The sequence below is a fragment of the Lissotriton helveticus genome, chromosome 2_1 (genome assembly GCF_964261635.1).
Source record: "Lissotriton helveticus chromosome 2_1, aLisHel1.1, whole genome shotgun sequence".
Lineage (NCBI taxonomy): Eukaryota > Metazoa > Chordata > Amphibia > Caudata > Salamandridae > Lissotriton > Lissotriton helveticus.
The window spans coordinates 264,090,442-264,114,419 of record NC_136059.1 but is presented as its reverse complement, the minus strand read 5'-3'; the positions used below and the strand labels follow the sequence as shown (position 1 = coordinate 264,114,419).

Sequence of the window (23,978 nt, the reverse complement as noted above, 5' to 3'; positions counted from 1 at the left end):
CACAAATGTAAAACTTTCAAAAGATTTTGTAAGCATCCGTCGCCACTGACCGACCCACACTAAACTCTTCAATATCTTTGTATAAATTGTTGTGAAGGCGGTTAATGCAAATTTCATAGAGTTCACCTCAGAGTTGATGGTGAATTCCCACTTTGACGTACAGGGTTAAAGCGGGGTGGTGGGCATGAATTCCTCTGCCTCCCTGGCTGCCTTTACTCTCTCCCGCAAATTCCAAACCACATCCTATGTTTCTGCAGCACATTCTTTTTAAGTATTTGTCTTCTTTGGAGAGTGGTAGCTGTTATGAATATAATACAGTTTTCCTCAACAAGAGGACCACAACTCCTCTCCTTCTTACAGAAGGTCTAGTATTGTCAGCAGCTGAGAATGCATCCAGTCTCTGTCTCAACGTTCACTATTGCCTAATACCGGCCCCAGCCGCGGAACACCGATCGTCTTCTATCTATGCTTTTACTTAAAATAGGTGGTAGATGGAAGGATAGAAAGAACTCAGAATGAAAGAGTGATTCCTATTTCCAGTCAGTTATCATATTTGGCTGCAGAGAACTATGCTGACATTATAAAAGAGCAGTATGCCATTTAATGTATATTATGAAACCACCCGATGCTTGGGGGAGATTCACACATGACGAGCTATGCATCTCAAACAGTCCTGCAGTTGTGGATCTCAAGGATTTGATGAAGAAATCCCTCAAAATGTTCCTCTCAACTTTCTTTAAAAAGAAACAAAGCTAATATGTACCATGTAGTCCTGTCATAACATAGACAAGGGGACCCCCTCTTAAATTACTTGAAGCCAGGGAAAAGAGAGAAAAGTATAAACACAACAAGAAAAAGTTTCCCTCATGGCCCACATACTTTATACATTACGACATAGTTCATATCATTATTCTGTGTCCTTCAAGATATGCCAATAACACTTTCTCTGTTTGTATTTTCAAGAAAAATATAATGAATTTGAAAGAAGGAAATGCAAAAAAAAAAAAGTTTTTGATATATATATCCCAAAAAAAAGAAATAAAGTCTGGAAAATACAAACAGGGAAAGTGTTATTGGCATATCTTGAAGGACACAGAATAATGATATGAACTATGTCGTAATGTATAAAGTATGTGGGCCATGAGGGAAACTTTTTCTTGCCATGTAGGCCAGTCTTCATTGTCCTTATTATCATTCAGCCTACTCGGTAGGAGACAAATGGTGCGCACTTTCGTAAAGAGGACTTGGGTCAGATCTTCAGATGCCTGTGGAGACGCGAGTCAAATCTTCAGATACCTCAGCAAGCTTTCTGGATTTTCAGGGTCAAAAAACACAACCCTGAGCAGTGGTGAGGGTTGTTTCTTGAGAGCCACCATTCTTGGACTAACCATAGGCATGGAAAAATGTCAACTCTTTTGTTCCATTCTTCTCTCTGCAATCTGTAAGGTGTGGACATTGGCATGCCGTGGCCAGTAAAAATGATTTAATGGTAATTCATCTCTCTGGCAAGGTAAGACTTTGGGTTAAAGTGCTGCTCTTTCTGTAGCGATGGACTGTGAAAAAGACCTCAACATGGGGACAAATGGTCCCATGAAGGGACTGTGAGGAGAATTTATTTTTAAAGTAGGACTTCCCATATGAAGTTAGCACGACTCAAGATTTGCTGGGATAGCTCTTGTTTGATAAAGTAGGCTTGGTGTTTTAAACTGCTGTGGATCATTTAAATGACCTCACAACAGCTATCGATTTTCATGCAGAGCTGTGATCTTTAATCTTGGGTTTGAATTATGGTGCACAAAGTTACAAACTGGATCTAATGGCAAATCATAAAGGAGCATAATTAGAAAAATGCAAACTCTGGATGCATGACTGTGAATCTCATTAAAAACTTCAAACAAATAATTTAATCTTATTTAAAAACCATCTACACATTTAACGCATAATCGGATGTAAAGCACTTAAATCAATTCTAGCTCGTGACAGTGAATTTTGAGGTCCCACGAACGCTTACCGAATGATGAATTGAATGAATTGAAAAATGTCCTGCTGTAGTGGGTTCTGCATGAACAGTATGTTTTACACTTTGCGGACACATTAAAATGTACATTCAGGCCACTGAGAATATCAATAATTGCATTTATGTATTCCTTTATTTGCAGTAATATCGAGTGCATTTATGTATTCCTTTATTTGCAGAATATCGAGTGCAAACTAGAACTAACTGAGTAAAAAAATATAACACTTGGTGTTAGGGTCTTGCATAGATAAGCTCAACAGGGCTTGGATAAACATTTCAACCCGACTATAGATTATCAACACAACTGTGTGTTTGGAAATGTTCCTTTGACTTTGAGGAAGCATGCAGTTCATATCTTTTTTGAAAAGTCGTGTGAGCCATTATTCCATATATTAGTAGCCTTAGGATGCCATATTTTGCACGCCCTCCCAGAATAAACTGTTTATTGGTTCTTGATTGTATGAAGATTGGTTTCAAATTGAGCAGTATTAACAATCCTAAATTAGTGAGATTCTCCTGAGGTAGCCAGTCATAAGCTTGGTAGCTTGTAACCCCAGTGTGGAGTATTTTATGCTCCATGTGGGCACGCCTGTCCTGTCCCTCTACCATGCACCATGGTAAATGCTGTGAAAAGCGGTCTATTTTCTCACAGGATTCATGCTATTTACTTGAAAGTTTAAGCACAGCAGTACTGCTTCTCCCCATATGTTGCACATACCCGGCACTCATCACAAGGGAGCCGTCTCTGTGGGGGAACGTTGCATTGCCTCTAGGGAGAAGATGTGATGCAGCGGTCAGGAGCTGGAGATCCGGGTTCGAATCTCAGCATCAGCTCAACATCCTGTGATTCTGGGCAAATCACTTAATCTCCCTGTGCTCATGGACAGCACCTGGATACCCTCACAGGTGATAAACTGTGCTATATAAATCTACAAATTTTAATTTAAATTTAGTTCCTGCTGTCTAGTGGCGCTCTGTTGCAGACGCCCGGCTCCAAAAACCATCACCAGCTTCCATAATATGCAGGACCCAATGTCAAATTTCAGTGGGATGGGGTAGCGCTCTGATTGTCCCAGTTATCCCCAACACGTCATCATGAAACTAAATAAACTATTTTGATAGGAAGCTGTTTGAGAGTGAGGTACTCAATCACAAAATGAAGGCCTGCCTGTAGTGGGGCAAGGTGGATTCTGAGAAAGCTAGTAAAAAGGTGTGGTTCTAATTAAGCCTCCATCAGACTAGTGATTGAACCGCATATTTGGAGTTGTACTTTCATAAATTATTTTATTCCACAGAAAATTCTTCTATGCTCTCCTGGCTACGGTGTTAATGGGGCATGTAGATTAAAATTGTTGACTAGGGTCAATCCCAAGGATTTGGAGCATTCAACAGCAAGTTTTGGCCACATAAATATTGACATGTCTTCCTTGTCCCAAGATGAAGCAAGAGTAAGGCCCATGGTGGCAGGGCTGTGGTTGTCACCGACACGTATCAGCATTTGACTGGGCTGAAGAAGGGTAAAGGACTTTGAGTAAAACCTTTTGCTCAGGGTGTTGGGAGTGTGCTCGCCAGGCTGTTGTGATTCTGGATCTCAAGGAAAAGGATGTCAAGGGTATGTGGTCAGGAGAACCACGATAAGCACTTCTGAATGTCAAAGTGCTCCTTAGTAAATTATATGAGGTCTAATGATGCACTTTACGTTGGCGAACCTCTATTGGTTTCACAAGCAACTGTGAAGTGATAGTCATAAACTATTCCAAAAACTCCTGTTTGCAGGGTGAGACCAGCCTTTCTCTTTGCTGTTTGGGAGTTTTGCTCTCAAAAACATTCTGAAAAAGTGTGGTCAGATGTTACACTTTACATCACCCTTTCCCAGAGGAAAGCCTTGAATTTTATAGTTTTCAATTTAACACATCATTCGATTATTTTTTGATTGTGTAAGGCACCTCTGTTCACATCTGTCTTTCAGTTACTTCATTTTTCCCATCCAATCAGAACCTGCTAGAGAGCAGAAAGGCTGTAAAACAGAAAATACCCACATTTTATAATCTTAAGCCTACAAACCGAGATAGTAAAAACTCGACCTCAGGTTTCTAAACTTTAAAAGTGTATTTTCATAATATCTGGGAAACCCTTCCTCTATAGTAAACTTAGATTAGTTTACATAGTAGGACTCTGCAATCATTCGAGAGGGAAGATTTCTTGAAAGTGCTACTAAAGCTTATATGATTTTAACCCAAGCATAGGTGGTCACTTCTGAAGGGCTGTTTGGAAATAACCATGGCAGTTATTAGTTTAGAAATTCAGAAAGAAGACTAATGAGGAATACAGATTGTTTGGCATTGACACCACCATATTTAATCACATACACTCTAGCAAAAATATTATCTTTTCACCTAGTCGAGACACACGACCAACCCTCAAATTCAACAGAAGCCCATGCCTCACTCAGTTATCTTCTGTCTATAGAATGGTAGCATCTTCTGCGACAGCAACAAGACTATCTTTATCATGGACCACTACAACTGGCATAATGGTACGATGGAGCGATGGTGGATCTTGGCATACTGTCTGCATCTCTGGCATGATGGTACCCTCCCCTGTTACAATGCTGGCCCTAGTTTAATGATAGCAGTTCTTGTTTAGTTGTGGGCATCTATGGCTAGTTGAAGCCCACCTCCTGCTCTTGGGAAAATAGGGGTGATTTTTGCCAAAAGGCAGAATGATGCCCACCTCATATATAATACTGGCTATGGCATAATGTTGGCAATTCATGGCACATAATGGGCATCCCTGGTAAGAGATGGTGGTAGACATGCATGCAAGGCAGGAATCATGCAAAAGTAGCACATGTGACACCTCTGTGTCAAGGCCAAATTGCTTTTTGCCCAAAATTAACAATTGGCATATCAGGGCAATTATTTTTCATTTAAATAGCAATATTTGCTTATGCAAAATGTAATTGTATTTAATACCAACATATGTGTATTTTAGTAAACTGGCCAGTTTATGTGTGGGATCAAATTATTGCATTTTCAGATATAGATTTAAAGAAACAATTTAAGGGACAATCACTACTGCCGTTAGAAACTATAGCTTGTGAGACTGTTGTAACCCGTCTGCTGGTGGAAACTGCAAGGTCTCTGTAACAAGACCAGTAGCACTGCTGTATGAGCCGGTAGCATTTGTACTGCTCAGCTTGTCTGTGGAGTGAAAATGTGACATTTGTGCAAATTTATATTTTCCGTACTGTGTTTCAGCAATGAAAAAAAATGTGATTTCCTAACTTTAAGAATTTTCATTTGAATCTCTGGACTGATATTCTTAAGATGCTATCCTCTGGCACTGATGGCTAACTAAGGCCTTCGCACGAGACGTAGCTTAATGTCTACCTGTAGGGATCACTGGGCACCCTCAAAAGCTCAACCGTACACCACCAGGATTTATTTTCAATTCCTTGCTCTTAGTTTGCAGAGCAGCTGCCTCATACCCCAAGGCTTTTAAGTAGTCAAAACTCTGCAGTAGCTTTTCCTCAACACCTGAGTTCCTCTGTCTTACCACACCGAGCAGAGCAGGAAAGTCAGAAAACTGCAAATTCAACCACTTACTAAAGCCTCCAAAACTTAGATAGAGACACCGGTCTAGTTCCGCATCAAAAGGAACTGATGTGACATTGTAAATTCAGTGTTAATCGCAATCGCTGCTGAGTTCTGAGGGTTCTGTTGGTCTCTTCTGTTATTTCTCCTCCTGTGAATTTTTGGAACCAGGTTCTTACTCAATAATAATTTCTGTTGCTTCAAAGGGCAATAAAATCCCAATGTTTACAGCACTGGGTGATTAGTGAATAGGTGGTTAATCCAGAATTGGAGCCCTACAACTCAGTCCAGGTTGCACAGCAGCTGTAAATTGACTTGTGTTTTGGTTTAGGCTGGATGGGGCTTACCTCTGGGTGAACTAGGATCAAGAGCTCCATAGAAAGAGGTTCTCCTGATGAAGCTACAGGAAACTTGACACAGATGTAGTCCCAAGGGGGTGTGCTTCGGAAGGCTTCTGAATTGTGCCATCATCTGACTCTTCAGACTACAACTAGTGCTTAATTTGAAATGGTGGTTGCAGATGGGTCCCACCGGCACTCATTTTTTGGGGACCGGCACTTATTTTTCCTCATCACACTTTGACCCAGAGCAAGAGAGAGGAAATATGGTGGATGATAAAGAGGGTTTAGCAGCGACACCGGAATTGCTTGGGGATGAAAAAGAACCCAGAGGAGTGAGGTTAAGGAGCAGGGAGTGTCTAATGGTAGAAGAAAGGGGCATGAAGCAGAAGCAACACTGTGCGCCTTGATATACAGAATGCCGAAATTCAACATTGGGGGCCACAGGTTTCTGAGCAAACTTTGGGTACCATCACTTATTATTTTACAAACTAAGCACTAACTACAACCTCTATCCTGGTGTGCGTAACTGAACAATTAGGCACCTATTCTCAAAAGAGTGGAAACTGTCATGTATTTGAGTTCACAATAATTAAATATATAAGGTAAAGCCACTGAGGGACTCGTTTTGTATTTTTTTAGAGCTGATTGCAGCATACATGTGAATCAATTTTATGTACGTGTTTAGCCTTTTGCAGAAGACAGTGAAGAATCCCATAAACCTTTCGCCTCCAGAAACATGGTACCAAGCGCTGGCACATTCTGTGAGCTAATTTAACCCTCCAATCCTTGAATATAATGCTGCAGTTTCACAAATTGCTGTTATGGGAATAAGGCATTGAGATACATATGTTGCAAGGCTTATCGGAGGATCTAGCTTTAATGATAATAATAAGAATTATTTATAAAGCGAGCAGTTACTCAGGGAGTGTCCTGCTGCTAAGCAGACTACATGGCCCATCAGAACAAAGACCAGCCTACTGAAAAGCAGAGAGAAATAGCCGTGCTTTCGGGTGTCGCTTGAAACAGTGCTCATCTTTCATAGCTCCTAGATACAAGGGGAGGCTACTCCAGGCCATGGAAGCGAGGTAGGAAAAAGAAGTGCCTTCCCATCTTTTCCTTTTAATTCGCGTAACTGTGGCCAAAGGAGCGAAGAGTTCTCACCGGATGATATGAAGTAAATCTCTTGGGCAGATACACAGGGCCAGTCTAGTAGAAAGCTCTGTGGGCCAGAAGAAGGCCTTGAAACCTTATCCTCTCATGAATCAGCAACCAATGAAGCTCCATAAGATGATGATAAATATGAGCCCCTTTGGGAACCTTCAGTAGGAGCTGAGCAGCGGCCTTAAGAACCAGCGGAAGTCTCATCCGCTGGTGTGCGTTGAATCTACTGGTCAGCTATCGACTGCAGTAGAGCCCCACTCATAATGCAGAAGTTTGGTAGTGTCTAATTTTCAATATAATAATTTGCGAGCAAGCATATTTTGAAAGGGACATTTTCCATTATGAATGGAGATGTTTGCTCACTTCATTTAAACTAGGTGCACAAACAACTTGGAGAGGCGATCCCCTTGGAATTATCAAATGAGCGTGACTGCTTCCTGGAAGTTTGCAGAGGAACTTTCTGTGAATTCTGGCTGTAAGTCCATTCATAGATATACATCTCTAACAATAAAAAAAGAATGAGGTTCAAAGTATCTCACAGGGAGAAAACACTACTTAACAGCTTGCAAGGTTTCTAGTACGAGCCGGCCACTGGCACGACCTCTGTAACTTTGTGCCTTACATCGTCTTTCTTTTTCAGACAAAATTGATAACATTTGAATCACTCTTCCTTCTCTCCACCCCCTCATTGGAGGTTAATCAGAATTCTAGCCCCATCTAGTGTGAGGCTTCCTCGCCTTATGGCTTTATCTCTTTAGCATTTGGTAAAACAAACAATTGATGGTTTCCATCATATTAGGCTGTTGTATGGATTCTTGTCTAGCTCGATTCCTCCATGTCTCCTGGTCTCAATGTAATTGCCCGAGTGCTGCATGAAATCTGCAACAGATCCATCTCAGATCATTCAGTCCCACCTGACTAGAAACATGATATAGCTGTTCTGTCACTAAAAATAAAACTTCTGCTGACTATCCTGAAACTAACAAAAAAGTTCTGCTTACTAATCTATTCCAAGTAAATTCAGGCCCATCACTTTCCTTCGTCTGTCTATAAACATTTTGAGAAAAAACTCCCAATTATCAACCTTCCAGGAGTCCAATAATACACAGCCAGTCAGGATTTTTATCTTAGATGACTTCAGACCACTAGCAGATCATGGTGGCTAAGCCCTTACATTCTACTCATCCTTTCCGTGAACTTCCGTATAGTCTTTCATAATCCATCTCCTCCCTCAGTCCGGATTTATGGGAAATGCACTGGGCTGGGTCACCTCTTATTTGAATAATTATGCACAAGCTACTCACCTTCCCCCTGTAGATCTGAGTTCAAACACCTGTTCTTATTTTTGTTCTTTTCGATATACATGACAATTTATATATCAGTTAGGTTTCCTTCTGTATTGAATTATACAGAAAAGTGCCTAATGTCCCTTGTCTTCCATCCTGTTAATACACAGTAAGCAGCTTGGAAATGTTAACTCGTGAGTTCTGGCTCGAAGTGACCTTCAGTTCTCTAGGGTCTAGCAGCGGAAGAAAAATCCTTATATCTTTTATGTGGATCAAGAAAATATTTGTTTACTACTAAAAGGAAATAATATTTTATATAAACAAATATATGGACTCAGCTACCATTCGTAAGGTTTGCCCAACTACACAACTGTTCTTACTGTAAGATTTAAGTGTGTGGCTCCCTCTCCCTCTCCTTTCTCAGGACCTCACTCCAAGATCTTTTGAATGATCAAGGCGCAGCACATCATGTAATATGTTAAATACAGAATGTATCTTATTTGAACCTGCCAACCTATACAGTATATTTGTAAGGGGCCCACTTGCACAAATACACAGACTTTAATTGGCCTGCTGCAGACCTAAATGTGACACATAGGATAAAACTATAGGTAATATATTAATGTTTATCTAGAACAAATGGCTGTCTTCTAAGGATAGATTCTGTGCTTGACATTTGATTATATGGTTCGAAAGGTTTGAGATTAATGGATATGTGATGTATGTTTGATATGTGTTGCCATTGATTTTGCCCCCATTCAGTACGCCCAGATTTTTTTCATTTTGGATCACCTGGTTCTGGACTTTTTACTGTGCGTGAGACTCACTACATGTGTCTCACCCAGGGTAATCACTTGGCAAATGGACTGAATGTGTTTACCGTCATTGTCCGCCTTTTAAGATAAGGCCTCTGTGATGCAGCAAGGGTAAATGGCACTGTGCTGGTTAGACATGAACACATGTGTACATGTGTGCACACAAATATACGGGCTGGGGGTGTTAGACTACCATTGTGTGCAGCCCGGTAACTGTGCCCAGGTAGCCTGGTGCAGACGGGACTCTGCAGGATTAGATATTGACATGAGGTAGGCCTTATAATGTTATTGTACACTCATGGGAATGTCAGAGTGGGTTACTATTTTGTCTGCAGTGACACTTTATTATACACATAGGGGGAAAACTGCCTTAGTGTACCTTTTCACTTCCCTTTGCCCTACAGAGTCCAGTGACATATCAAAATGGGGTTGAACTTGTGCGCCAAAATCAAATCTGAATGTTCCAAGAAGGCATCTGTACATTTTGTGGGTCATCCACAATTGTCATATTTATCTGGCTCGGCACAAGAAGAAATCAGAAAATAGGTCTCTTGTCACCCTGCTGGGCCAGTTAAATTACATTTATTTCCAGCAGTAGGAACAAAGGCTGTCCCACACAAAAGGAGTAATTAGCAGTGCTGCCTACAGTTCCTGTGCAGGAAAGGAGGGGGGGGGGTAAAAAATCTGCATCTTTTAATTACTTCTCACACAATACCCGGGCTGTGGACAGCCCAGGCCTACTAAACAAGGGAGGAAGTCCAGACAACTGGAACCAACACAGGAGAGGCTCCTCTTTGAAATGTTGGTGGGAAAGTCCATGTCAGCAATGTGACCAGTGACTTCTTGATGACTCCATCTTGAACCGTCCCAGCATGCTGTGATGGATGGTTGGGGCAGGGGTGGAGACGTGGTTTGGCACCCCAGGATTGGCTAGAGGTGCCTGGCCTCTAGAATCTTCCACCCCTTTTAAAAATTCTTGTGTTAGGGGCGGAGCTCTCTTTTGGTTGGTACTATTTGTTCTTTTCGCTGCTGGATCCTGGGACTGCGACAGCTATGGACAACTGGAAGGAGAAGCCCCCTGATACCCAAAGGGACCAAGGACTCTTCCCCAGTTGACCCAAGTACCAATGGGTCTTCCCAAGGGCAAGTGAGGGTAGCCGCCTAACACCCCCCTGAGGACCAGTTGGGGAAAAGATCTGAGACAAAGACAAGTAGGAAAGCTGGTGCGGGGAGCTAGTGGAACTAGCTCCCTGTAGGTTACACCACTTTGGAGGTGAGGCAGTCTGCTGAAACTACTCCTGGTAGCTAGAGCTCACCATCAGGTGTAATATGAGCCCAGGATTATCCAAATTGGCCAAAAGTGGCCCAAGTTATGGCGGTTCAAAGGTTGCCGTTCTTTCATATTTTTCGAGGACTGATGTGCGAGCACCACCGCATCACCTTCAATTACTCCCGGGGTGGGCCAGGGCCTGGGGATCGGTGCAGAGAATTATTTGGAGCGAGAGAGCGTGTGTGGGGCCCCTTCTCCTTGTTAGCTTTTTGCCTCCGGAGGCCACCATCTCCGTGGTGGACAACAAAGACACAGAATGGGGGAGCACCGTCACGCTCCCCTCCAAAAAAAAAGAAAAAAGGGCTGTGAAACCCCACCTCTGGGCCCCCACTGGCAGTGGCCTTGCTACCACCCATGGTGCCCGTTTCGGGTGGAAACAGTATGATCACCACATCACAGACACCGCTGTCCCCATGGAGCGGTCAGGCAAGAAAGGAGTTGCTGGTTCCCATGGCAGCCGGAGAAAACATACCATGCGGAAGCCAGCGGGGCGTTTTATTGAAATAGTAATGTTGCCAGTGATTATGGATGTAGGTTGATATGCTTTATTGAAAATAATTATATTTACCCATGGTTATTATTGATGATTGCATTAACTCACAACATGGTGTTTTAGTTTTTAATGGGCTTTGTTGCTCCGGTAATATAGTGATCCCTTGAAAAAACCAATAGGCTTGTTTTATTTAAATTGGTACCCCCCTATATTGTGATTTGCTGTCTGGGATAAGTAGGGGTGTTACTTTGAGTTTGGAGTCATGACCCTTTATAGGTAAAATGTGAACTCAATGTCATCCAAGGCATTTTTAATCTGCCTAATGTACATCTTTGTAAATTAATGTGTGGTATTTAGTAGTGTGTAATAAGTGTACTTTTTCTTTCCTAAAGAAAAATATCTGACTTGGTAATAATTTATTGAGTGTTATTATTGTGTGCTATTGAAAGCTGATTACTAGCCCACACCACCTCCCATTGGTAGGTCTTGGACTGATCTACTTTGCTGCCCGATAGAATTAAGCACTACAATGGGATGCTTGGTTCCCAGTAAGGGGAAACTATGGACCTATTACTTGCGCAGGCCTCACATCATGCACAACCAATGAACCAATTTCCTACAATCTGCATCTGGTTGTTGCTCAATATGATTGTTTGAAATTATTCATATTGCTTGCAACTTTTTGTTCAATGTATAGTTTGTATTGAGCTAGTTTATGATTTTGTGTGCACGATTAAGAAGCCATTTCATTGTGCTTGTTAAATCGTGTGTAGGCTGGGAATATGGCGGCGTTGGAAAATTGATATTGTTTATGTGCAATCTTCGTGCATAGTTGAGCAAATAAACCGTATGCCCTCCTTTTATGGTTAGGGTATATAACCCCTGTTATTTGCTCTTATTATTCAAATTAACCCTTGGAATAGATTATACAACACACACGCAGAGACACACACACACAAGTAGACACACACGGACACACCCACACATGCACGAACGCACACACGCACACACGCACACACACATTCACTCTTTCTCTTCCTTTAAGCACAGACAATCCATTTTGACTCCTGGGTGGGTAAATTGATTCCATCCCACAGGTAAGGTGACTGACAGTAATTCTCTTTTTGTCTTATCTGGAAGGTTAAAACCCCTGACAGGTAGTTCATGAAGCCTAAATCTCCCTTGTTGTATAGCTTTCTAGCGCTTGACATTTCCCATTACTGTCGGGCACAGCCTTGTGTGCTGTCCTTTGGATCAATACATGCGGGTTAAATTCTCAGTGACAGGAGGAGTGGGCCTTCTGCAAAGTGAATTTATGTCAGCTGATCATTTTAAAATGTCACCTCCAGTGTGAAAAGGTAAATTCTCCTCCGAATTTAGGGCCATATTACCAAGATGTGCGTTAAAAAACGTACATCGCACATTTCCCTATCGCCGGCTATCGCCGGATTTTATCGCCGCGTTAAAGCGTCATTATCAACGCGCAACACGTAGGCGATATTAAATCCGGCGATAGGGAACATTAGCATTGTGTGCCTTGATAATATGGGGTGGTGGATTCAGCTTTATGATCCACACCCCCATGTTATCAATGCCTAACGCCTGATCAGAGCAGGCGTTGGGAGTCCTGCGATAAAACGAGTTTATCGCAGGTCTCCTTCTCCCAACGCCTGCCTTGGTAATAGGTTGTTACCACCTCCAACCACGTTTTACATGTGGTTGGACGTGGGAACGCCCACTTTGCATGTCATTAGCGATGTTTCTCGCTGACATGCAAAGTGGGTTTGAGGAAGGCGTTAGCATGCCCTTGTTAATAGGGCTCTAGAAGTAGCGCCGCTTTCTCGGCACAATTCCCCGAAAAAGCGGCGATACTTCACCTTGGCCCTTAAAGTGTAAAAAGGCCTAACGGTGTGGGTGGGGAGTGTCGAAAAATCCCCAAAGCTTTACCAGCTCAAAAAAATTGTAGAAAAAGACTGTAAAATACTCCATTATATATTGAGTTTGAAATTAATTTTCATTCCTAAAAGTTGCTTTGGTAAAGAGGAGGCTGATTTGGATCTGCGACTGCTCTTAACTTTATGAGCCATTCCCTCCTGTGACATAGTTCTGCATCTTAATTTACGATTTCTTTCAGTTTTACAAATAGTACGGATCAAACTCCAAAGGACGTCAGAGAGCTTTACATAGGAATATGTATCACATGAGCAATTCTTATGCTGACCCAAAGACACACAATAAATTGTGCCTGGTTGTAGGAAGCATGTCCAACAAGCTCTCTTGAAATATTGCTGTTTATTGCAGTCCACAGATTGCTTGGTGCACTCGTTCATTTCGGAGCAACCTCGACCACACGTAAAATGGCTACCCATATTTCATGATAAGGTTTACGGGAGCTACTCTTACTAATGTGGTGCAGTATAGACGTTCAGAAAGTGCCATGGATGAAGATGGCCACCAGTTGTGGTCTTCAGCTTCATTTATGGTCAGGATATCGAAACAGAGCTAGTGTCATTGTTTGCTCCCCGTTGCAAATTGCAATCGAGGTCAGGGATTGGAGCTGTGAGTGTGTCATTGAAACAGCCCCTAAAGGCCCACATGCACATCCACAACTGGACAACTGGAGCCTTTGAGATCCAACCAAGAACTTTTCAGCTGTATCAGGAATGAGGCGATCGCAGTCAAGTCGTCTGCAACAACTCCCTTGCCACACCAGAACACCCAACACAATAGAGTGTGCATGTGGACCAGGGACTGTTTCAGATGTGCGCTCCACTGGTCTTCACTCATGCACAAGCAAATAAGATGTGCAGCGTGATACTAGACTGGTGTATGACCCTCAACATTGCAGTGAGGTGTCGAGCACCTATGCCCAACGTGGTGGCCACAGAACGTAAACATGATAATGAGGATGAGGAAGCAGAAGTGGAGATGCTGCACAGTGACCCAATGCCAAAGCCCCTGTCATCAGAAAACCAATCATTACAAATGATTTCCATACATCAAGAAACACCTCACTTTTAAAGAAAACACAGCCTAGATCAATGATGAGTTAAACATGCATTCATAAATGTAAATTATTGTCCCCAGCACATCCCATGCACTGACAGCTCCTTTGTACCCCCACCCTAACCCCAACAGACACTTCTACCCTGGCGGCACTGTCCTACCCTTTTTCAAAGCCCTAACACACCTTGCGTTCTGGACGCTCTGTCACAGCACCCAACTATGGCCTCTTTCCTGGTGGTTGCCATGTGTGGGGTGAATTTAATTCATAGGGGCTGATTGCCTTCTCTACTCGGGGCCTGGGGGGGATTGGTGACATATGGGAAGAGTGAGTTGGATATTATGGAAGGACAGTGGGTTGGAGCCTGCTGTCTCTTGCACATAATACAAACATCAAGCACATTGTCATCTCCTATAATTCCAGGAGAAAAGGTGGGGAGGTCTTGAGCATTGTGCCAGCGCAAATATGGTCTTTCAGACTTTGGTGGATGTCAGTTTGTGATACTGGATGCTGTCAGTGGATTGATGCCAGAATTAAGAGCCCATTCGAGGCACCTGCACTCTACCCTGGAGCGCTGTGCTGACACGCTACCCCAGAAGATGTTGTTGATGTCTGTCCATCTCTACCAGCCGAGAGGGAGTGGGTTGGCAGTAGCCAACAAAGATTGCCTCCCTCAGGATAGTCATCCCCTTGGTAAGTTCTTGAATGGCATCCCGGACAGCTGACATCTGAGGCCTCTCTACAGGGATACCTGATGATACAGAAGGGCTCAAACGTTACTGGAGCTTTCTTGGCTTCCATCACTGTCATCAGCAGCATCTCTTGTCCTCATGTGTGATGATATGATAGTGAGGATGTCCACGAGCTGTAGCTTCTAGAGAACCTTCACTACAGTCCCTAGGACCATCACCACAACAGGGGCGGGGTTCACAGTGCGACAGTCAGTGATTAATTTGTAAAAGAATGAGTACCAGTGCCTTTAGTGCTGGGCTGAAGCCCACAGCCAGCACTAATAAATGTCAACTATCAAGCCTCGGTAATCTACAGCCAGATACTCCCCGCCCCTTTATCTAATTCTTGCAGGTTCCTGCTTTTTCCTTAAGTAAACCTTTTTTCCGTCATTCTCTTCCGCTTTGTTTTTCTTTCTCTTCCGCTTTGTTTTTCTTTCTCTCTTACTTTCGGAAAATGTCTGATCAGGAAAAATAAGTCCTGGTCCTCATAGAGCTCCGGGTGGCAATGGCCTTCTCCTCCACTTCCCACATGTCTCCTGCAGGCACTGCATCAAGTATTCCACTCCGGGGAGCTCCTACCATATTGAACATCCATATTCGCTGGGAAACATCCTTTACAACGCAACTTTTACAATGCCCTACCATTACGATGCAACTTTTACAACGCAAATCATTACAACGAATTGCACTGGAGGGCGCTCTAGGATAGGGAATAGTTTAATTACTATCCAACACCTTCCCTACTATCCACGGGGACTAGAGTTGGAATAGTAAATTAAACTATTCACTATCCAGCGCCCCCCAACGCAAGTCGTTGTAACGACTTGCGTAGTAAAACCTGCGCCGTAATGGCATGCGTTGTAAAAGCATGCGTTGTATCGTCATACATCCATTTTCGCTGCCTTCTGATGGGGATGGCTGCCATGATGAAGCCTGTGGCAGTAGTAGTAGTCAATTGGCTGCCTGAGTTTCTCGAATGCTGTGGCAACGCAGTGACTCTCTGGTTTATAATCCAATGTGTTTTTCCAGGTAGTGCTCTTGAAAAGTAACGAAAGGTGTTTTTGGTGTACAGGAAATCAATGTCTTTCAAAGATTTTAGCCTGCAGCACTTTGGAGACCCATTATTTGCGGGTCAATACAAATAATCTGTGATTAAAAATCTACAGTTTGACTTCAGCTTATGTCACCAAGGTACCATTTCTCTCAAAGAGGGAAGCCTACCATATTTTGCACAGACGGATTAGTGAAATTCCTTTGTCTATAACATTTACAAGGAGGTCCTTGTAGCATTTAGCCTCAACACAATCTTGTCTATTAAGAACAAAAGTGACAACCTATATATATCTTTTCTCTGCAATACAATTTACTATACAATATATATATATATATACATGGAGAAAGAGGTTTTGCTCAGAACCATTGGAAAAATCGAAAATATGATTCCAAAAAACTACCTTTTCACCGGACTGTGTTCATTTGAAGGACCCACACAAACAACAGTGATATTGCCAAAGTAAGAACTTTCCACGATGGTGTTGTAATATGGACTTCCAGATCGTACAATTTTAATAATGATGCAATGCACTGTGGGACTTGTATTTTTCACAAAACCAGTCATGTGACTTACAATTTAAAAAGCACGTATGAGCGCATTATGCAAATTCAGTATCTTTGCTTCCACCCGTGATCAAGGCTAAGGAAATGCCGAAACGTTGGGAAATGGAAACGGAAAATTATGCTCTGCTGCTGGGTGCCTGATAAAATACCTCATCTCCAGTATTGGGCCTCTGTCTTTGTTTTACACTTGGAGGTGTGTTGATGGGCTTCTCCGAGCCCATTGTCCAGAGGCCGCCCTGAAGGGTTGGGGGCTCCAGAATCGGGGAATGCTGTGTTGGATATATATATATATATATATATATATATATATATATATTAACAAGGACACCGAATTGAACTGAAACCCACATGGGTAATAAGCCATCAAACTACAGGTACCAGCGTGCCGTTTTACCGGATACTCACCTGAGGGGTACAAATTGTTGCATCCGATAATGGTGCTGTTGAAAATTCCAGTTTCACAAGGCATCATCCTCTGAAAGAGAAGCCGAGGGGCTTTGAAAAGCATGAGGAGACTTTTGAATTTGGAGCTGACTTGCTGGTTTATCATTAAAAGCGTTAAGCACTCTGTCGTGTGGAGGCGTCCTTGCTTCAGGGCAAACTTTGTGTGGATATTTGAGATGTCATCAGTGATGTCATCAGTGATGTCACTGACCATGTCATGAATGATGTAATAAGTGATGTCATGAGCAGTGCATTGCGGGGGTGTGAGTTATAGTTAGCTGAACTAACTATACGAATTTCTCTGGTTTTGTATGAGTGAAATTTCTAACTAACTATAACGTCCCTGAAACTGTGGTTTTTCCAGTGAATTTCTAAGGTTTTTTAAAATGCTAATTTCTAACTATAACGTCCCTGAAATCTGTCTTGTCTGTTGAAAAATAAAGCAACTTTGGATATTGAAAATCCCGTGAGTGTGGGTAATTCTTTACAACGTGGAGGATTTGAGCAGAATATATATATATATACAATAACTATTTTTCAATAGAAGTTACTTTATTATAGTTGTTTATTAAATGTATACTGAGCTCCATTTTGGGGGGCAATTCCTCTCTTGTAATGTAAATGTAATGTAAATAAATGTATATAGCACGCGATTATCCAAGGGTGTCTTGGCGCTAGAGTTCCAAAAAGAAAAACCAACAGAGCCTACATCGATCCTTGTAATGACAAGTGCCACAATGACCGTTCTTTGTAATTCTAGAGGTATGAAAGGGAAAGCATTCCTTAGAATCCTAAGCAGGTGGAAACAAGAGGAGGTGGTTTGATTTATTTGTCTGAAAAAACATAGTTTGGTGTCAAATACAGCTCCCAGATTATTTGCCTTTTGGACTGGGGAGAGAGGAGAACCAAGATTGTTTTTTCTGCTGGTGTCGCCAATCCTTAAATGAATGACGCTGCACGCCCAGGACAGCCCTTACTCCTTTGAGACCCTCCATTATAGCATGTAGTCGAACTAGGGGTCTAGTGACAGCCCACCTCTTCTCCATGACAGTGCAACATTGGCCTCCTCAGGGTTGCCTGCTCTCAGCTTCTAGCGGGTGTCTTACCCTCTCTCTATGTCAGTAGCTAAGTCTGTGTACTGTAGGTCTCATTTGTTTACTGGTGACATGCAGCATAGGAGTTATTCTCATCACATCTAGGCGGAAAGAATTATTGTATTGAGTGTGATGATTTTTGTGAGATGGGCAATATTATTAACTGGTAAATCTTTTAAATATGTATGTTTTATGTAATGTGGTGGAAATACGTTTTGGAAGAATTGGAATTATATTGCAATAAAAATAAATAATACTATATTTTTCATAAACAGTTGTGCAAGCATCATTCGTAATACACAGCAGATACAAAATTGGGTGCAGGAAATTAATTTATGTTTCAGTGTAGCGGTCTTTAGGTGAACGGGGAATCTCATATTTGAATGGTACTTAAAACCACATCCCTTTGATACAAAGGAGTTATTCTCTTTTTATAGTGACGCCACATTTAGCATAGGTTTGCTTAATTTACAGAAGGCTTGTCTTAGTATATGATTTCAGATATTTGATAGCTACATTTTGCCCCTCACCATGTGTAAGTATAGTTGTCTGTGAGAAGATGTGGCTTATTTACTTCCTTTTCTTTTTATGTCTTTCATAGACTTCTGTAAAGGATTTTATATTAATGTTGCTTTCCTAAATCGCAAGTGTGCTATTCTTCAAAGTATTAATAGTGACTTTCGAATGTATGACGTTACAATGCATTCTTTTACATAGCATGCCATTACATCGAATTTTCAGAAACTACCTTTACAACGCATTCCATTACATCGCATTATACCTTTACAACGTATACCATTACAATGCATATAATTACATTGCATTTAAAGTAAATGTTGGATAGTGTAGGGGTAAAAATTACTATTTTAACTCCAGTGAGTGCAATAGTAGGGCAAGTGTTGGATAGTGTAGGGGTAAAAATTACTATTCTAACTCCAGTGAGTGCAACAGTAGGGTAAGTGTTGGATGGTGTAAGGGTACTATGCGTTGTAATGGTATGCTTTGTAATGACTTGCGATGTAATGCCTACGTTGTAGTGACATGCCTTGTAATGGCATGCATTGTAGTGACATGCAATGTAATGGCTGCGTTGTAATGACATGCGATGTAAAGGATGTTGCGATGTAATGACTGCTATGTAAAGGTAGTGCGAGGTAATGACTGCACTGTAACAGTTGTTTCCTGTGAGTTTCTTGTGGTCAGGTATAGGTCATGTTTCGCCGACTCTGAGTACCCACAATAGTTGACATGTTTCGATCTTTACGAGGCATGTCTTTAAGGCTTCATCATACCCTGATGGCTCTGCTACTAAACACATCAGATTTGACATGGTTATCTGATGCTGTAATCATGACTGCAGTAAAAGTTACCAGATGATTTTTCATTATGTCATTTTGCAATCTATTTAGATATTTTTTACAGTGACCTAAGCTTAGTTTATTAACAAGTATTACCAAAGCTAATGGGTCCTCTTTAAAATACTGTTACTTTCAAAAAACGATATGCAAAACTTGTTTTTGTCCGTGTTAACATATTACTGACAGAACTGTTGGCTTACCATTCCTTGCAGATATGTGTATCTATTTTTAAAAAGTAATATTGGCAAATAAAAGTGAGATACAAAGAGAGGAAGTGATTCACCCACACTATTTGCTCTAGTAAAGATGCTGAAATAGCACGTCAGGTGACACAGCAAACTATATAAACACCAGGGCATTAATGTGTATGACTCTGAGTGTAGAGGTTCTTTTCTGCCACCATTATCAGAACGTGGTCTCCTCTGCAGAACAAGTTGCATGATTCCTCTTTGGAAATGTTTGGGCCTTTTCCAATTCAAACTGAAATAGGACATTTGTTGTCTGCCTTCTTCAGGATCCATTTAACAAACTTCATTGCACTCCAAAGGGATCTTCTTTGAGTAAAAAAAGGCGATCTGCGAGTATAGATATCTTGACCGTGATTCACAGATATTTTATCCAGATAGATAACCAGATTAAAAAGAGTGAATACCAGGTGCATTGATGGGAACCCTATGTCAAAAAACATTTCTCTGGCATAGCGTAAGTGTTTAGTGAGCTTAATGAGGATTGTACTACTGATTTGTGACCTCCAGAATATTGTGGTACAAGAATATCGAGGGACAAAAAATTGAAAGGTGAGTGCAAATAGGGAAGTATAGATTTACTATTCCTACAAACCTTGAAGACATACATACCAATATATATTGCCAAGGTCCATATATGTGGAGTCGGGTATATACAATTTAGACTTACCTGTAGATATTTTTATTTTCCATATTTTAACCTCAATATTGTGTGCCATTGATATTCTGGTGTCAATATTCACACCCATAAGGAGCCTATGCTTTTGTTAGCTGCATATTGTTATGGTTTTGCCACTAGTTTGCATCATATATATTATCATTTTCTGATGGTTTTATTTTCTGTAATGGGAAATTTAATGGTAAGTGGGTGCTAGTCCACTCAAGAAGTTTTTGCCATTTTCCCATTCTGGAATGATCAGTACCCTATTTCCAGCAGCATTTACCATTTACATCTTGTGGTACCCTTACTGACCATCAGCAATGGACCCCATGTGTATTGTGCCTGATTTTATAAAGCAATGTACTTGAAATGTGTGACTACAGATATATATCGATTCTAAAGTATTCTTTTCTTTGACACAGGCCATTGGGAATGCTAAAACAACCAGGAATGACAACAGCAGTCGTTTTGGGAAATACATTGATATTGGCTTTGATCGACGATATCATATCATTGGTGCCAACATGAGGACATACCTGCTGGAAAAATCACGAGTCGTATTCCAGGTCAGTACACCCAATATGCCTTTGTGTGCAGATCTAGTGTCTTACCTTGAAGAAAAAAAAATAGAAAGATCACTAATGATGTTCCACTCTGGCTCTACGGCGTGAACCTGGGGATTCGAACACCAACTTGCACCCAAAGACAAGTCGTTGGAATTCTTGCTGTACACCGATCTAACCCTCAACTAACACATCACCATGAAATCAAAGATGGCCTGGTACCAGATCTGCTTTGCTCATATGAGGCATGCTGGGTTGTGTAGGATGCTTGTCATTGGCATTCGTGAACTATCGAGGAGGCCACTGAACCCCTACCTAGAAGGGGCAGAAAGTGCTTGCACAGCAATGACGGAGGCTTGGGGTATGAACAATGTCACTTTTTTCAAGAGGGAGAGCTGGTACAATGCTGTCTCGGTTTACTTGGACATATGTTCTTTGAATGAGGGGTTTGTGGTGATAGTAAAGAAATGAAAAGAGTCTTATAACGCGCGACTTAGCCCGAGGGCATCAAGGCGCCTAACAGAAAAATCCAGAAAGCAAAATAGGACAAAACTACAAGTACGCCCTTGCAAACAGCCAGGTTTTTAGTGCTTTACGGAAGCGTGGAGCGGAGGGCTGAGTTTTAATTTCACCTGGGAGAGTATTCCACAGCTTTGGGGTGATTGTGGAAAAGGCCCTACCGCCCCATCTGCTCTTACGGAAACGAGGTACCACAAGCAGGTTCTTTGAAGAAGAACGCAGGAGTCTGCCCGAGACATAGGGGGGCCAGCATTTTCTTGACTCCTCCCGGACCATTTCCGGAGAGAGCACTATGAGTCAGGCAGAGCACCTTAAAGGTGATCCTCGCTTCTATAGGAAGCCAGTGTAAGGCTTTCCTAGCAGCTGTTGAGGACGCTAGTCTGGGTGCGTCAAGAACAAATTTGGCCACCGCATTTTGGGCGGTCTGAAGACGCTGTGTTAGGCTCTTATTCATGCCAATGTATAGGGCATTGCAATAATCCACCACTTGTTTCCGCGCCTCGGGGGACAGGAAATGCTTTATTTTCCTGAGTATTTTGATAAAATCCCAGCAGGTAGCGACAGTTCTATTTACCTGCAAAGTCATGGAGAGGGCCGGATCGATCATTACTCCCAAATTTCGCGCCGACTCCGTAGGAGTAGGGCAGGAGCCCAGCGAGGGCGGCCACCATTCAGGTGACCATATGTTATTATTGGGGCCGAAAACCAAGATCTCCGTTTTCTCCCCGTTCAGCTTTAATGAATTGTAAATCATCCATTGTGATACTGCTTGCATGCAGTTCCTAAAGTTGCACGGGGACGAGCCATCAGCGTGGGATAGGGACACCAAGATCTGCGTGTCATCTGCATAGGAGACTACCTCCATCCCAAAAGATCTAACCAGCTTGGCAAGTGGGGTCACGTAGATGTTAAACAGGGTCGGACTTAATGCCGACCCCTGCGGGACCCCACATTGCACAGGTCGGGATGGAGATAGAAAGTCTCCCAGCATCACCCTCTGTACCCTCTGGTCGAGAAAGGAAGCCAACAGGCTCAGGGCCGCTCCTTCCACCCCTATCTCCCTCAGGCGAGATGTTAGCACCGAGGGAGATAGGGTGTCAAAGGCGGCCGTGAGATCTAGAAGGACCAGGACGGTGGAGTGTCCCTGGTCTACCTCCATACGGATGTTATTCAATACGACCGTCAGGGCAGACTCGGTGCTGTGGTGCTTCCTGAAGCCATGCTGGGATTGGTCCAAGAGATCAGAGGAGTCAAGAAATGCCGCCAGATGTTGGTTAAGATGCGTCTCCAGCATCTTAGCAGGTGCTGGGAGCAGAGAAACGGGGCGATAGTTCTAGAGCACCTCTGGATCAAGAGTTGATTTCTTTAGCAGAGGTTTGACGATCGCATTTTTCCATTCACATGGAAAGGTGCCCTCTCTCATGGCCCTATTCATGATGTCCAGTAGAAAAGTAGTTTTGCATTGTCTGTCCGCAGTTTTTGACTGGTTCATTTTTGTCTGGTCTTAACATTTACTTATATATTAAATAAAGGTAATATTAAACAACCCACAATTAAGAGGAACTTTTCTAGTCTGACCAGGGCAGCTTAACATACTCAGAAAACAGAGATGTTTCTGAAATTGATACAATGTTTAGTTTTTCAAAAGGGCTAATATCTTGAACTACTACATAAAATGGTTGTTGGCCTGGATTACAGGATGATGGGTGTGTGCCCCAAATTGGAGGGTCTAAGACAAGACTCTCTGAAGCAGAGAAAAGGGCGAAAAAGCTTGCAGGAATGAAGACAATACCAAAGGTTTGGAAGGCCCGTAGAAAGGTTTCTGGAATTCCAACATTCCAGCAATGTGTAGCAATATTCTAAGACTGGAAGGAACTTCGGAAAACTTGGACAGTACTTAGGAAACCTAGATTGCGGGAAGGATGGGAATTGAAAATGATATGGACTGCCACCTATCTGCTCAGTTAAATTCGGGGAATCAGGATGCAATGATTGACTTCTGGAAAGCTCTCTGAATCTCCTGAGAGAGGGATAAATGCAGTGGTGACTGATTGGAACTTTGGTGGTCATGCTCCTGGACCCCAGCATAAGGGGCTGGCTACATAAAGCACCTGAAATTTAAAACAAGCATTGAAAATGCAATAGGTCTCGCAATAGAAGAGTTTGACATTTTTCGTTTTGCATATAGATGAGTGGCGTTGCGTGGATGAGTGGCGTTGCGTGGATGAGTGGCGTTGCGTGGGTGAGTGGCGTTGCGTGGGTGAGTGGCGTTGCGTGGGTGAGCGGCGTTGCGTGGATGAGCGGCGTTGCGTGGCTGAGCGGCGTTGCGTGGCTGAGCGGCGTTGCGTGGCTGAGCGGCGTTGCGTGGCTGAGTGGCGTTGCGTGGCTGAGTGGCGTTGCGTGGCTGAGTGGCATTGCGTGGGTGAGTGGCGTTGCGTGGGTGAGTGGCGTTGCGTGGGTGAGTGGCGTTGCGTGGGTGAGTGGCGTTGCGTGGGTGAGTGGCGTTGCGTGGGTGAGTGGCGTTGCGTGTGTGTGTGGCGTTGCGTGTGTGTGTGGCGTTGCGTGTGTGTGTGGCGTTGCGTGTGTGTGTGGCGTTGCGTGGGTGAGTGGCGTTGCGTGGGTGAGTGGCGTTGCGTGGGTGAGTGGCGTTGCGTGGGTGAGTGGCGTTGCGTGGGTGAGTGGCGTTGCGTGTGTGAGTGGCGT

General features: G+C 42.7%; 1 protein-coding gene across 1 annotated transcript in view; it reads left to right on the top strand.

Annotated features, from left to right (window-relative positions):
• Positions 1 to 23,978, top strand: part of MYO5B (myosin VB) — a 1,014,515-nt gene that overhangs the window by 504,283 nt on the left and 486,254 nt on the right. The window contains exon 6 of the mRNA XM_078674793.1: positions 20,616 to 20,759. Coding sequence (XP_078530919.1) covers positions 20,616 to 20,759 — 144 coding nt within the window. The remainder of the gene's footprint in view (positions 1 to 20,615; positions 20,760 to 23,978) is intronic.